Source organism: Rhinopithecus bieti, unplaced genomic scaffold (genome assembly GCF_001698545.2).
Source record: "Rhinopithecus bieti isolate Rb0 unplaced genomic scaffold, ASM169854v2 scaffold_31127, whole genome shotgun sequence".
NCBI lineage: Eukaryota > Metazoa > Chordata > Mammalia > Primates > Cercopithecidae > Rhinopithecus > Rhinopithecus bieti.
This window is the reverse complement of record NW_016813970.1, coordinates 1,646,347-1,662,976: the sequence shown is the minus strand read 5'-3', so window position 1 is coordinate 1,662,976 and position 16,630 is coordinate 1,646,347. Positions and strand designations below refer to the sequence as shown.

Genomic DNA, 16,630 nt, shown 5'->3' with positions numbered 1-16,630 from the left:
GGAAGGGAAGGGAAGGGAAGGGAAGGGAAGGGAAGGGAAGGGAAGGGAAGGGAAGGGAAGGTGGGCCCAGGTGGGGTCCTGAGATATGACTCCAGTCCAGGCCTCTGTTATTCCCAGCCTCCACTGTTTTAACACTTCCAAAGTGGCCATCAGTTCCAGATCCCCACAGCTCCAACCCTTCATGGAATACACAGCCCATAACATGCCAGTTCAGTATTAATGCATTTTCGGTCACTCCTCTAGATCTGCTCAGATAGCTTCCATGCTTTCTACCCACTTAGCCTGCTTTACATTATAAATAGGATACCCTGACATCATATTTTTTGTACTTGTTTATAGTCTCTCTGCCTAAAATGTTCCTCAAATGTATCAAACAGACTCTGTCCTTAGAACCTGGGAAATGGCTATTATTTTCTGCCTGGGACAGTCTCCCCTCCTCCATCCCCACATCTACATGACCAATTCCCTCACCTCTTTCAAAAAAAAAAAAATATTTTTTTTTGGTGGAAAAAACACTTAACACGAAATCTACCCTTAGTAGATTTTTAAGTGTACAAAACAATATCGTTAGCTATTAGCACAACGTTGTGCAGGAGATCTCTAGAACTTATTCATCTTGCTTAACCAAAACTTTATGCCAGCTGATTAGTCAGTCCCCATTCCCCCTCCCCATAGCCCCTGGCAGCCATGACTCTTTGATTCCATGACTCTGCCTATTTCAAGTGCCTCATATAAGTGGAATCACGTAGTATTTGTCTTCTGTGGCTGTCTTATTTCACTTGTAGTGTCCTCAGGGTTCATTCATGTTGTCATGTATGGCAGGACTTTATGGTTGAATAATATTCTATCATATGTATATACATTTTCTTTACCCATTCAGCTGTGGATGGACATTTAGGTCATTTCCACATTTGGCTATTGCGAACAGCGCTGCAATGAACATGAGAGTGCTGATAACTCTTCGAGATCCTGATTTCAATTCTTTTGGATAAATATCCAGAAGTGAGATTGGTGGATCATATGGCACTTCTATTTTTAAAATTTTGTCAGAATCTCCATAACTATTTTCCGTAGGGACTGCACCAAAACATTTACTATCTTAGCCTTATAGAAAAAGTTTGCCACTCATGATCTATTATAAAAAATAACACTTTAAAAAAGAAAAGAAAGGAAAACTATGTTGACATTCGACACACTAAGTTTAAAGAGAAAATACATTAAATTTCAAAAACAAATTTGTGTAAATATCTCCTCATATAATAGCATAGATTTATAATTAATATAATGACACTTTATTCCCTTATTTATTATTTCTCTGCTTTGGTTACAAATGACTAGGCCATTAATATCATTTTCTCTCCCCTCTTCTTACCCTGCTTGTCGTCCACCATGATTTACTCCTTTTGAACACTCCTCCCGTCCACTATGATAATCAAAATTTGACAGTATTGGTAACGTCCAACTCACAGAATTCTGAAGTTTCTTTAAATGCATTATATTCAATATGTAGTAAAATACATCTATTGAAATATTTATGAACTTTTAAGAAGGTAATGCTTATTTGTTATCTCAAATATAAAATTCAGCTCATGATTCTACTATCCTCCTTCTGAGGCACTTAGCACTGATTCATCCTTGGCAGTAGTCCTATCTGCAAAATTGTAAACATGTACTAGCAACTTTAGATAACAAATAACATAGATGTGTTCCTTTCTCTTTCAAAATTTGTAGTGTTCATCTACTCTAAATTTCCAGAGTAGTGAGATATAGACAGACTAACAGTTGTTATTAAATAAACTTTTATTTAAAAACTTTAAAAATTCTAAAGGAATAAAACATTTATTTATACATATACATATAGATATTATACATATTCAAGGCAATAGCATGTGAAATCCCAGCAGGATGTTTGTGGAAATTAACAACTTACTCTAAAATTGTTTTGATAGTGAATAGGGCCAATAGCCAAGACAATCTTAAAGAATAAAGTTGAAAGCCTAACCAGATATGACTTATAAAGCTACAGTGATTAAGATAGTATAGTATTAGTGGAGAATATATAATTATATAAAAAGAATAGAGCATTCAGATACAGCCCCATACTGGACTTACGATAGCAGCACCACTGCAGTGCAATAAAGACAAGAGCGACCATTTTAATAAATGGTGCCAGGTGATCTACATATCCTTGGGGAAGGGGGCCAGGGAAGAATCTTGACCTTTACCTTTAGTACCATGCAAAAATATAACAAATTCTAGAAAGATTAAAATGTAAATTTGAAAGGAAAACAAACTTCTGGAAGATAACATAGGAGAATATCTTCCCGACCTGGAGGAAAGCAAGTAATTTTTTTTTCTTTTTTGAGACAGAGTTTCGCACGTGATGTTGGCTCACTGCAACCTTTGCCTCCTGAGTTCAAGCGATTCTCCTGCCTCAGCCTCCTGAGTAGCTGGGATTACAGGTGCCTGCCACCATGCCCAGCTAATTTTTGTATTTTTAGTGAGACAGGGTTTCACTGTATTGGCTAGGCTGGTCTCGAACTCCTGACCTCAGGTGATCCACCCGCCTCGGCCTGCCAAAGTGTTGGGATGACAGGCGGGAGCCACTGTGCCCAGCCTAGATTTTTTAAAACAGGACACGAAAAGAGCTATCCACAAAATAAAATGCTGATAATTTGTACTACATTAAAATTAGAAACTTATGTTCCTCAAGACTCAAATGAGTAACAGTGCAAGTCACAGAGTAAACAATCTGTGAAACACATAACCCTCAGAGGTCTTGTATCCAGAAAATATGCATGTGACTGAAGAAGATACCCAAATGGCCAATAAATATGAAAAAATGTTGTATAACCCATTAGGAATCAGGGAAAGAAATGCTCATTAAAGCCACACAGGGAGATATCACTAAAATAAAAATAACTGATAACAAGTGGCAAAGATCTGAAATAAATAAAACCATCATGCAATGATGGTATGAGTGTTAACTGGTACCATCACTTCGGGAAACATTTTGGCAAGCTCTACTGAAGCTAAATATGCATATTTTCTATGACCCAGCAAGTCTATTCCTAGATATGTCTATACACACCAAAAATACGTAAAACAATGTTGAAAACATATTGCTTGTAGTAGACAAAAATGAAAATGTTCCAAAATGTTTATCAACAATAGAATGGATAAATTAGGATAGAGTCACATAATGGAATTCAATACATTGTTTTTTGAAGAAAAACAAAAAATACATACGACATGGATTAATCTCACAAATAAAAAGAACAAACGAAGCCAGACCAAAAGAGTACACTCTATATAGTTCCAATTAAATGAAGTTTAAAACCAGGCAAAACCAATTGATAGTGATAAATGTCAGTTGTTACCATTGGGATTGGGAAACAATGACTGGGATGAGACCTCTACACTGCTGGTACCATCCTCTTTCTGATCTGGCTTGTGGTAAGCAGATCCAGATGTAAAAGTTCAGCAAGATGTACACCTAACATGATTTGTATATTCTTCTGCATGTATGCTGTCATTCAACAAAGTACACTTTAAAAAATCACTGTCACATACAATAGGCTAAAAATACAAATGGAAACATTTAGAACAATTTTTTTCTCCTCACATGCAGAATCACAAATTAACTAGAATTTACCACTCATACCAATATCCTGTTATATACCTGTTGATATTTCAAGATACTTATAAACACTGGATATCAAAATAAGAACACACAGTGACAGCAAGAATACTGGAGTTTTCCCTCAAAGGAAATAGGAGAATATAAGTAACTAGATACCAAAAGAACAAAAGTGGCCTAATCAAGATCTTTTCATTGTAGCAAACACAGGGGGTGATGTAGTCATGAAAATACGGTAAATATAAACAAGGCCTCAGAGGAAATAGGTCAAGGTTTCACTGAAATGAGACACTTATTTGCCCCTCGATCCAACTGATTTTTGGTTAGTGTCTATCAGAATCAGTACTAGTGGGAGCATGAACACCATCCTGTTGTCAACAAACCCTGCAGCAAACTAAGCTTAGTCGCAGAAGCCCCACTTCACACACTCTAATGTGGAAATCCAGTAGGAAAACTGATAAAGAGTGTAACTGCTCTCAGTATAAAAAGCAAGGCTGGGAGACATGTGAGATCTGAGGCCACTCTCCTGTTTTCTCTGCAGACCATGGAAAGGCCCCAGGTGAACCTCTGTAGAGTGTAGAAAGAATACTCACTCCATGATCATCACAATTGCCTGAGCCAATCCGGGAAGTAACAAAGGAGCCCTTCTCTCAATTGCCACTCCATGTCTACCCCTCCCAAAGATACACATCAAGGTAGACAAACTTCTAAAATACTAAAGGGTCACTCCTAGGTGAAGGATTTATAAGAAGCTAAGGAAGTAACTAGAGATAAGATTGCCATTGGGTTTACAGTCTCATATGACCAGCTAGCCAGGCTATAGATCTGGATCTTCATTCTCTGAAAACTTTGGGTTTATAAGAGCAAGGTTGACTATGTAAGTCTTCTTTTCTGTCCAACTCCAAGTTGTTTGTTTTTGATGTCTTTAACTCTGTGAAGAGTTTCCTGGAAAAGGTACTTGTTGCCAGCTTCTTCTAAAGGTACCTGCTTTCAAAACACTCCTTAGGCTGACATGCCCCCTATAAGATTTTGTTTACTTAGGTGAAAGACTGCTATGCACACCACCTATATTTAAGGAATCTAACCAACCCCATAAAAAAAAGTTAGAAGTCAGCTATTAATTTGCAAACTGATGGTCTTTTTGCTCTCTTAGTCCTATGCATTTCTCATTCAGTTTAATCTTAAATTGGGATTAATGGCTCAGAAAATCCAGGGTCCATTTTACAATACCAATGGAGTGAGGACTCCCGTTGGCTCATCATACATGTATACAGGGCACATATACAACACGCTGTTTTGTGAGACTGGAAAACCCTAGAATAAATTACCTGTGAAAGGCAGGGTATTTGCTGGAGGGGTTGTACATTCTTCTACAACAGTCATATGCAACTGAAGGCAAAATCACAATATGAGCTCCTTGAAATCAGGGCTTCCTGTCTCTTATTGCATAAGGCAAGGATGCCCTCTCTTACCAGTCCTATTCAACACAGTATTGGAAGGCCTGGACAAAGTAATCAGGCAAGAGAAAGAAATACGGGGCATCCAAATAGGAAGAGGGGAAATCAAACTATCCTGTTTGCAGTTGAATTGATCCTGTGTCTGTTTTTTTTTTTTTTTTTTTTTTTTTTTTGAGACGGAGTCTCGCTGTGTCGCCCAGGCTGGAGTGCAGTGGCGGGATCTCGGCTCACTGCAAGCTCCGCCTCCCGGGTTCCCGCCATTCTCCCGCCTCAGCCTCGGAGTAGCTGGGACTACAGGCGCCCGCCACCGCGCCCGGCTAGTTTTTTGTATTTTTAGTAGAGACGGGGTTTCACCGTGTTAGCCAGGAGGGTCTCGATCTCCTGACCTCGTGATCCACCCGCCTCGGCCTCCCAAAGTGCTGGGATTACAGGCTTGAGCCACCGCGCCCGGCCGATCCTGTGTCTGTTAATAGAAAACCCCACAGTCACAGCCAAGAAGCTCCTTAAGCTGATAAACAACTTCAGCAAAGTCTCAGGATACCAAATCATTGTATAAAAATCACTAGCATTCCTATACACCAACAAGTCACGCCAAGAGCCAAATCAGGAACGTAATCCAAGTCACAATTGCCACAAAAAGAATAAAATACCTAGAAACACAGCTAACTAGGGAGATGAAAGATCTCTACAAGGAGAACTGCAGAACAGAGATGACACAAACAAATGGAAAAACATTTCATGTTCATGGATAGGCAAAATCAGTATCATTAAAATGAACATACTGCCCAAAGCAATTTATACATTCAATGCTGTTCTTCTCAAACTACCAATGACATTCTACATGGAACTAGACAAAAACCACTTTAAAATTCATATGGACCAAAAAAGAACCCAAATAGCTGTCAGGCCTCTGAGCCCAAGCTAAGCCATCATATCCCCTGTGACCTGCACGTATACATCCAGATGGCCTGAAGCAACTGAAGAATCACAAAAGTGAAAATGGCCGATTTCTACCTTAACTGATGACATTCCACCATTGTAATTTGTTCCTGCCCCACCTTAACTGATTGATTAACCTTGTGAAATTCCTTTTCTTGGCTCAAAAGCTCCCCCACTGAGTGCCTTGTGACCCCACACCTGCCTGCAAGAGAACAACCCCTTTGACTGTAATTTTCCACCACCCACCCAAATCCCATAAAACTGCCCCACGCCTAATTCCTTTTGCTGACTTTCTTTTCAGACTCAGTCCACCTGCACACAGGTGATTAAAAAGCTTTATTGCTCACACAAAGCCTGTTTGGTGGTCTCTTCACATGGACGTGCATGACATGACAATACCTAAGGCAATCCTAAGCAAAAAGAAAAAACCTGGAGGCATCATGCTACCTGACTTCAACCTGTACTACAGGGCTACAGTAACCAAAACAGCATGGTACTAGTACAAAACACAAACATCAATGGAACAGAATAGAGAGCCCAGAACTAAGGCTGTACACATACAACTATCTGATCTTCAACAAAGTTGACAAAAACAAGCAATGGGAAAAGGATTCTGTATTCAATAAACAATGCTGAGTTAACTGGCTAGCCATATGCAGAGGACTGAAACTGGATCCCTTCCTTATGCCATACACAAAAATAAACTCAAGATGGATTAAAGACTTAAATGTGGCCAGACAGTGATGGTTCACACCTGTAATCCCAACACTTTGGGAGGTCAAGGTGGGCAGATCACTTCAGGTCAAGAGTTCCAGACCAGCCTGGCCAACATGGTGAAACCCTGTCTCTACTGAAAAATACAAAAATTAGCCAGGCATGCTGGTGCATGCCTATAGTCCCAGCTACTTGGGAGGCTGAGGCACAAGAATAACTTGAGCCTGGTAGGCAGAGGTTGCAGTGAGCCGAGATCATACCACTGCACTCCAGCCTGGGCAACAGAGCAAGACTGTCTAAAAAACAAACAACACTTAAGTGTAAAACTCAAAACTATATTCTTGGAAGACAAGCTAGGCAATACTACTCTGGAGAGTGGAATGGGCAAAGATTTCATGACAAAGACACCAAAAGCAATTGCAATAAAAACAAAAATTGACAAATGGGATCTAATTAACTAAAGGGCATTCTTCAGAGCAAAAGCCCAACTATCAAGAGAGTAAACAGACACCCTATAGAATGGGAGAAAATTTTTGCAAACTATGCATCTGACAAAGGTCTAATATCCAGCAACTAACTATAAGGACCTTAAATTCACAGGGAAAAAACAACCCGATTAAAAAGTGAGGGAAAGGCCAGGCGTGGTGGCTCATGCCTGTAATCCCAGCAATTTGGGAGGTCGAGGCAGGTGGATCACCTGAGCTCAGGAGTTTGAGACCATCCTGACCAACATGGTAAAACCCCATCTCTACTAAAAATACAAAATTTGCCAGACGTGGTGGCGTGCGCCTGTAGTCCCAGCCACTCGAGAGACTGAGATAGGAGAATTGCTTGAGCCCTGGAGATGGAGGTTGCAGTGAGCCAAGATTGTGCCACTGCATTCCAGCCTGGATGACAGAGTGAGACTCTATCTCAAAAAAAAAAAGGGGGGGGGGGCGCAAAGGACATGAACAGACATTTTCGAAAGAAAATATATACACGGCCAAGAAGCATATGGAAAAAGGCTCAACATCACTGATAATTAAAGAAATGCAAATCAAAGCTACAATGAGATACCATTTGACACTAGTCAGAATGGCTACTATTAAAAAGTCAAACAATAGCTGGTGCTAGCAAGGTTGTGGAGAAAAAGGAACATTTATACACTGCTGGTGGGAGTGTAAATTAGTTTAACCACTGTGGAAAACAGTGTGGCAATTCCTCAAAGACCTAAAAACAGAACTATCCTTCAACCCACAATCCCATTACTGGGTATATACCCAAAGAAATATAAACATTCTATCATAAAAACACATCCACACATATGTTCACTGTAGCACTATTCACAATAGCAAAGACAAGGAATCAACCTAAATGCCCATTAATGACAGACTGGATAAAGAAAATGTGGTACATATACATCATGGAATACGATGCAGTCATTAAAACAACAATAACGAGATCATGTCCTCTTCAGGAACTTGGATGGAGCTGGAGGCATTATCCTTAGCAAACTAATGTGGGAACAGAAAACCAAAAACCAAACATTCTCACATATATGTGGGCGCTAAGTGATAAGAACACAGAGACAGAGAGGAACAACAGACATTAGGGCCTACCAGAGGGTGAAGAGTAGAGGGTGGGAGGAGGGAAAGGATCAGGGAAAATAACTAATGAGTACTAGGTTTAATAGCTGAGTAATGAAATAATTTGTACAGCAAACCCCTGTGACACAAATTTACCTATATAATAAACCTGCACATGTACCCCTGAACGTACGTTAAAAAAAAAACACAACAATTAAAAAATAAATAAATAAAGGGCTTCCCAAAGAAGAAAAAAGGAAAAAAAAAAACTTAGAAAATCTTTTCTTCTTTCAGGCTGTTTCTTTTAGTATCACTATTTGTATAAAGGCCTTTGATTTCCAGACAGTGCCTTTTATGCAGTGGATCTTTTAATCCTTACATAGTCCTGTAAGGTAGTTATTACCCCAATTTTAGAGATGAGGAAAATAAAGCTCAGAGGGTTGAAATGACTTGTCTTTCAGCTAGTAAGAAGCAGAAACAAAATCCTTATGCAACTATGTCTTCTACAATTCAAAGACAGCTCTTGTTTCCTACATCCTGCTTCTTCACTATCATTTTCTTCTAATCACACTAACACACATACTTCCCCCTGCAATGGTGGAAGTCTCCTATGTCTTTCCAGGACCAGTAGTAAAGCTAGTGTCACCAATATCCCTTGCCACTTCACACGCATGAAGGGAAGATGGATCTATATCAAGGAACTATCTGAAGCCCATTTCTCGTTCCTCTCATCTCAAATCGAGCTATCTTCCATTCCTCACATCCAGTCTTGCTGGGGAAAGTAGGAAGATAAGACAGAACATATCTGTGTTGAACGTGCTTGCACTCACAGGCTTTCCTCTGTTCATCCCAAAGAAACACTATCATAACACTGTCACCAAACTCGCTTCCACTGAGTAAATCAATAACACCATGAGCTAGCTGCTTACTCATTACTTGAAGATTTAAATGGGGACTTTTTTTATTAGTATTAATTGAAAAGTTGTGGTTGCAGTGGTGCTAAGATGAACTGGGTGATGGAAATAAATTTTATCTAAGGATCTGAAAATATTAAATAATCCTCATGAAGTATTAATGGAAAGCATCTGATCTTCTAGAAACAAAATCAGGCAAGTATATAATTTTTTGTCTTTGCTCAAGACTATTTAACCTTTAATTCTGTCATGCCAAATAAGTATGACGGATGGCGAAGGGGGTTAGCTGGCACAATAAGTCTATTATACTATCTTACCAATACTTTATCTAATTATTATCTTCACTTCTTAATAGGATAAATGAGGACTGGAGAGGATCATCAATTTGGCTCAGAGGCAAAAGCAGCAGAGCTGGAAGGGGCTAAGCTTATCTGATTCTGGAAGCAACATTCTTCCTGTGTTTTTCCCACATCTGTATGTTTCCCACAATACACCAAATAAGACAAGTCCCAAAGGTCTGAATGAATTGGAAATTATAAATAAAGACACTTAAAATGGGCACATGCCAAGCACAAGACAGGCAGAGGTCCTGTCTGGCTCTCACGTTCTATGACGCTATAAAAATAGTCATGCCATGTTCTCCCTAATCTTTAAAGCCATCTCTCATGAAAGCATAATCTACATGCCTAAAGGGCTCCAAAATTCTTCTTGAGCACTGCTAATGCAGATTTGCATGCAGAGACAATATATGCTGGACACCAGAGTCCGCGGGAAACATGGCACTTTATGTTAAATCTGTCCTTAGTAGCCAGTTTTTTAAAGAATAACTTATCACTATCCCACCACTTCCAAGTCTTCCCTTTCTTCTAAATATTTGAAAAACATCAGGGTTTTCTGCAGCTTTGTAGCTAATTCCCATGATGATGTTTGTGCCTTGCAAAATAAAGAAGGCCACAGCAGAGCAGGCACTGCCAGCACAGCAGTGGGGTGGGAGGCGTGTTCTTTAGAACAAGGTCCTTCACGTACCATTCTGAACCACCATCTTGTGCACTGGCTCTGGCCGCAAACTACTCCATGGGAACAAGGTGAAGACAAGAAGTATAGGGTGCATTAGTAACTTTTGTGTGTAGGCAGATTATTCACTTCTTCATTCTATCGGTGGAAAGCACTACTGATGGTTCAGGGAAGAAACAGAAGTCCTGTCTGGCTCTCACATGCTATGACTGTATGAAAACAATCACGCCACATCTCCCTCACCTTAAAACTAAATCAGAGTATCAAAACTACTAAGCCAGAAACTCGTTTTTTTCAGATAGGAAGACTTTTGAACTGGAGCCCCTAAACATTGAAGTATCTTTACTAAAAGAGATATACTATCTTCTTAAAAGCATTTCCATATACTTTATTTTGTTCCTAGAAAAAAAAAAGAAAAAAAGAAAAATGCTCACACAAGTCCGCACTTACATAGATGTGCACAGAATCATGCTCCTTACCAAAAGTTACTTCTCCTTTGCCAGCTTTGTCAAACAGCTGAAAGGCTACCATAAACAAAGCATCAGGAGCACACAGGACAGATTCAAAGGCAACAAATTCTTGAAAAGATATTAATCTGCAACATAAAACAAACACAAAGCATAAAGTCAGCAGCTTGTGGAAAACAGAAGCATATACAAACATACACTGAGGGAAAAAATATCACTGCCAAAACATAAAATTCAAACTGAAAACATTTACAAACATTTAGCATTTACTTTTACAAAGTGGACTGAAATAATAATGCACAGAATCTAAAAGACATGACAGCACTGACCACATAGCTTACACACTAAATACACTATAATTTCAAATGTAACTGTTTTATCCAGTATCATATATGTTTCAATCTTACTTCAGACATGTTTTTGGGTTCTAAAATTAAAGTGTAGATACTTTAGACTAAGATGTGACTGCCTAACAGCAAAATAGAGCAACTTTGTTACTCTTTAGTATCCTTAAAGACCATGCAAAAAACGGTTCACAGATAATTGATTCACTACCAGTATTTACTGACCACCTGTGAATTGACCTAGGGCTAGTACAGGGGAATACAGATAAATGACACATGAAACATGACCCCAAGGAACTTCTAGTCTGGTGAGGCAGATAGCACTAGTCTAGAAATAGACCAGTGTGTAGAAGAAGAACAAATCATAACACAAAAACTAGTATGGTAACGAAAGTCTTTGTGGCAGAAATGGCATTTGAGCTAGGTCTCAAAAAATGAGTACAATTCGGATATACAGTAATGGGTGTAGACCAGAGGGCACTTCAGGCAGAAGACTAATGCAAGAAAGGAGTATATAGGGAAAATTATGAGTGACAGATTTTGTCTGGACAGTGGAGTGCATAAAAGAACAATGTAAAATTAGATTAGAAATACAGGACCAGAGGTGGCCTTGAAGCAAGAAAGGGGCCTGGTCATTCTCTAGGAAAAAGGAGTGACTTTAACTTTCTGAAGGTCAAAATGTGGGTCAATCTAAGCTTTAGGAAGAACATGAGAGGCCAAAGACGTTTGGCTTCCAAAGAGGAAATGGGTCCATTAAAGCTTTCCTGGATTGTATTTTTTAACAACTGCTATTTTAAGTGTCCAAATACCTTAATGATACATCGAGATACTCCAAGTTTCCAGAGGATATAGGAGGAGGAAGAAAATAGGAATGTTTTTCATATCTTTTACAGAAAACTTAGTTACTTCTAAACATCCTATAGAGAGCACACATTTTTATAAAAACTGTTACAAAGCGAACTTAGCTGTTTCCCAGAATGTCACCCAATTACAATAATGCTACGAAGAAAGGAAAAACTCAGTGTGTTCAATATAACATCTCTGTATCATTAACCATCCAAAACACTGCCTTCTCAATGCCTGGGAACACTCAGGAAGAGCATGTGTTACAGGGGAGTACTTCCCGAGGACATTTTATCCTCTACTAAGGTCTCTCTCACCGAGACTCTCTGCCTAAGCAAGACCAGGGGAAGACCAAGGCAAGAAGAGGGGCAAATATGAGCTGTCTGGAGGAAGGGGAGACAGTCATGAGCACACATAACCACTAGAAATTAAGGGTTAACTGTAAAAGAAAAAATAAAGCACCAAGGGGCATAAAAGGGGTGAATTATTCTGCCTGGAAGAGTTGGGGACTGCTTCATGGAGGCATGGTATTTGAATAACAAATTTCAAAGCTGAAAAGATCTTAGGGATTATCTACTTCAACCTCCTCATTCTACTTGTGAGGAAACGGAAACTCGAAAAAGTTAATGACCTGGGTTAGGCAAAACAACTGGCTTCTGACATTTTGGCCTGAAAACCAGGTCTCCTGGCTTCCATTTAACCTGGTTAGAATTCCAACTGCTGTGGGAAGATGGTGAAACCATGCCCCACAGGATTAAAGATTTTGGTAACTAACAAAAATTTATTGAGCTTATCTTGCAGGACAGCAGAGAAGAAAATCATTTGTTACAGTTCTCTCTATTTGCCACAAAATTGGCTAACAGACTGAGGCTGGTTAGAACCAATACAGCTCACTGGAGTCTGGGCAGAATAGACTTCCTCTCCTGGTGAGTAACTTTTGACGTTAGAAGGCCAAAAACTCACCCTCAGTTCAAGCTAATGCCACCATTGCCCAAAGGTGCAACCCATGAAGCAGCATGTAAGGGCAGCAGCATGCCCAAGACACTTTCCAAACCCCTTTTCCTTTCAGCCAATCACTAATCACTGTTCAGCACCTAAACTCCACATTCAGAAGCCCTCCCTTAAATCTTTGGCTGTAAGGCTGGTAGAGAAAGTCAAACTTGAGCCTGACTCCTGTCTCCTTACTCAACAGCCTGGCAATAAACCTTTCTTGCTGCAAAAACCTGGTGCTTCTGTTTGGCTTTCCATTGTGTACAGGCAAATGGACCCACTTTGGTTTAGTGACAATGGAGACAGGAGGGAAGGGTAGAGAGAGGACATTCTACACTGGCGAAGCAAAGCACAGAGGTGAAAACAAATGGATGTGCTGTATTTGGAGCAGGATGTAGGAGTTACCAATTCTCCATCTAGCAGGTCATGAGGAGCAAAAGACTGGCATGAGTGAGACGCCAGCCACCTGGGGTGGACCTTAAGGACCAAGCAACAGAATCTCGACTTTTTTTTTTTCAGACAGTGAAAAATCACTCAAGGTTTCTGGATTAAGAAATGTCACATTCAAAACTTTGATTTAGAAAAAGAACTGGTGTGGAAGATGAATTTAAAGGAGCGATGAGATGTGGGAGACAGCCTGGCAGCCAGGGATTGCAGGGTTCTCAACCTGAATGGGAGCCCTAGGAATGAAAGCAGAGGAAAGGTCAGAGAAACACAGTGGAGGCAGAAATGATAAAATGTGGTTAGGACTGGATGTCGGAGGCCAAAGCCAAGGAAACAGGCCAGGATGCTCCCAAGATTTCCAACTTGGATAACTGAGTGGGATGATGATACCACCACCAAAGATAAAGAAGAAAAAAGAAAAAAAGGTAAAAATTGGAAAGAAGGGACCTGTGGGAGAATGCAACCAAATGTGACTGTATTTGAAGTACCAGTGGGACATGTAGTACAGTGTCCAGCCAGATGCCAAAAGAGACTCAATGGACTTAACAGAGATGCTGGTATGGGCAGAACTATGTCCCCCATTTCCGAAAATCCCAACCCCTAGAACCTCAGAATGTGACTTGATTTGGAAATAAGGTGGCTGCAAATGAAGCTAGTTAAGATGAGATCATAGTGGAATAGTGCAGGCACCTAATCCAGTATGACTGAAGTCTTTATAAAAGAGGGAAATTTAAAAACAGACACGCATACAAGGAGAAAACCAAGTGAAGATGAAGGTAGAGAGCAGGGTGATTCTTCTTCAAGCCAAGGAACACCAAAGTTTGCCCGGCCACCACCAGAAGACAGGAAAGAACAGAACAGATTCTCTCTCACAGCCCTCAGAAGAAACCAACCCCCGCTGAACTTCCACCTTGGATGTCTAGCCTCCAGAACTTGGGACAACTAATTTTTTTTTTTTTTTTTTAAGCTTCCCAGTTTGCCGCAGAGTACTTTGTTACAGCAGCCTGAGGAAACTAACATAGAGGCCAAGACTGGAAACACAGATCTGGCAGTTTTTAAAGAAAAGTTACTTAAAGCTGTGAATAAAAGTGCCCACAAGCATTTCATTTAGAGATGTTTCCTTTCCTCTTAAGACATGCTCTAATAAGAGAAGACCCTGAGGAATTCACCGGCAGGCCCACCACACTCTAGACTTCTGAAGCGGGACAGAGGACAAATGTGTTTCCGGCCCTTTGCTTCCCAGTTGCCACACCTACTCACATCCCCCAACCCTGCTGATCAGGCACCCACAGCCACGCAGCCACACAGTGCTGCTCTCCAGGGGAACTTGCTGGCAGTTTGCTGAGGCAGAAAACAATCATATTTGCTTAATTACCCCTTCACGGACATTAGGTTCATTAAATAGAATCACACTATGTGTTATCTAAAAAAGGGATGTTTTTGGTTTCATGGTCTGAATAAAGACAGCCTTAATATATATATGAAAGGCTTATATAAAAAAGGCATATATAGGAGACCATATACATACGCAAGGCTTATAATATATAAAGGTGTATATATATATATGTTATATATATATATATATGTATGATCAAAGCCTTGTCTGGCAATGTCAACATTTCATAACTGAGAATGGCCAATAAATACTCTGGTATTTTAGGTATGTCACTGATACCAAAAGGTATGTAATGTGGTAACCCTGTTAGATATGAGTATTATACACCTACGCAGGAGGTATGTAGATGAACCATGAAATCATAATGTATTATTGTTCGCCAAGATCATTTTGGATTTTCAAGGTAATCTGACTAGAAGGTAATCAGAATAATTATATAGTACTATATTACTTTACAGCATGATACCTAAAAATGTTTATATATACGTATTTTTGGTTTTTTTGAACAAACAGTGCTTCCATCTTACTTTACAGGTTTAATGAGCATTAACATAAGTTACAACAAAGAATTCAAGCTTAATCAAGTTCAGACCTAGCTGGTGAACTCACTTAGTTCCTTTTCCACCCACAACTCCCAGAACTTCTTTGACGATGTTAGATTCCCTTTAAAACGAATCATGCAGCTCTGATTAACTCTATGACTAGAATCTAAGGAACAGTATTTGCCACCACTCTCATCTGCAGGAACTAATAGTAGAACATGGGTAAGCTAACAAGAAAGCAAATGTACAAGTCACATTTCCACAGGCCTATACCACTCAGAGATTAGGGAAGGGTAGGTGTCTAACTACTCTATTTCATGGTTCTGATGCTACTGGATATTTTCTGTAAGCAAGTCATTTTTGTTTTACAAAGCACTAAAGCTGCTGTTCTCCTTCTGGAAGCCATTTATAACAGTAGCGACTTTGTAACTCCTTTACAGTCCAGGTAATAATAAAATAGCCAAAGCACTGCGTAGTACTACAAAATACTGGGCCAAAGAAGAAAGGGTTGAAAAGTGAATCACATCTGTATGCTATGCTTACACAATGTAAATATTAATCATTTATCACATACGTGGAAAGGTACTACAAGATATACACCAAAATGATGATGGTGCTTCTTCACTGTAGCATAACTTAGGTACCTCCTCCCCCAACTTCGCAAGGGATAGCACTTAGCCTGGAGATATTTGAAATATAATAGAGAATACAGACTGAAAATTATGATGTTATGGAAAAAGGGTTAAGTAACATAACAGAACTGGAAAGAAACGACTCAATGAATTCAGAGGAGGGAAAGGTTACTATCACGTTGAGTGAAAGGAGATGAAGAAAGCCTTACTGAAATTTGGGAACACGTGACATCAGAAGGAAGATGTGTTCAGTGAACACGAGCTCGGTCTTGCAATAAAAGTGAAATGTGATCAAATAAAGATGGGAGATGGGGGAGGAGAGTCCATCAACTGAAGTTTGACTTCGGTGCCTACTCTACATGTTTGGCAGAGGGCAGTTCTAGGGACACAATCTCTGCTCCCCAGAACTGGTGGTCCAGAGGGGCAGAAATTAAGTCAGGAACCAAGAAAGGGAGCCCAGAGATGAAGAATCAGAAGACATGCATATTTGCTGGAGGAAAACTAGAACAGAAAATATAGTGCTGGGGCTGGGCGTGGCAGCTCATGTCTATAATTCCAGCACTTTGGGAGGTCAAGGCAGGAGGATCACTTGAGTCCAGGAGTTCAAGACTGCAGTGAGCTATGATTGCACCACTGCACTCCAGCCTAGACCACAGAGTGAGATACCATCTACTAGAAAAAAAGAAAAAAAAAGGAAGGGAAGGGAAGGGAAGGGGAGGGGAGGGGAGG

At 39.9% G+C, this 16,630-nt stretch overlaps 1 protein-coding gene across 1 annotated transcript in view; it reads right to left on the bottom strand.

Moving 5' to 3' along the window:
• The window catches only part of SLC25A13 (solute carrier family 25 member 13), a 182,814-nt gene that overhangs the window by 112,482 nt on the left and 53,702 nt on the right, over window positions 1-16,630 (bottom strand). Inside the window, 1 exon segment of the mRNA XM_017849324.1 lies at window positions 10,723-10,838. Within this exon segment, the coding sequence (XP_017704813.1) occupies window positions 10,723-10,838 (116 nt within the window).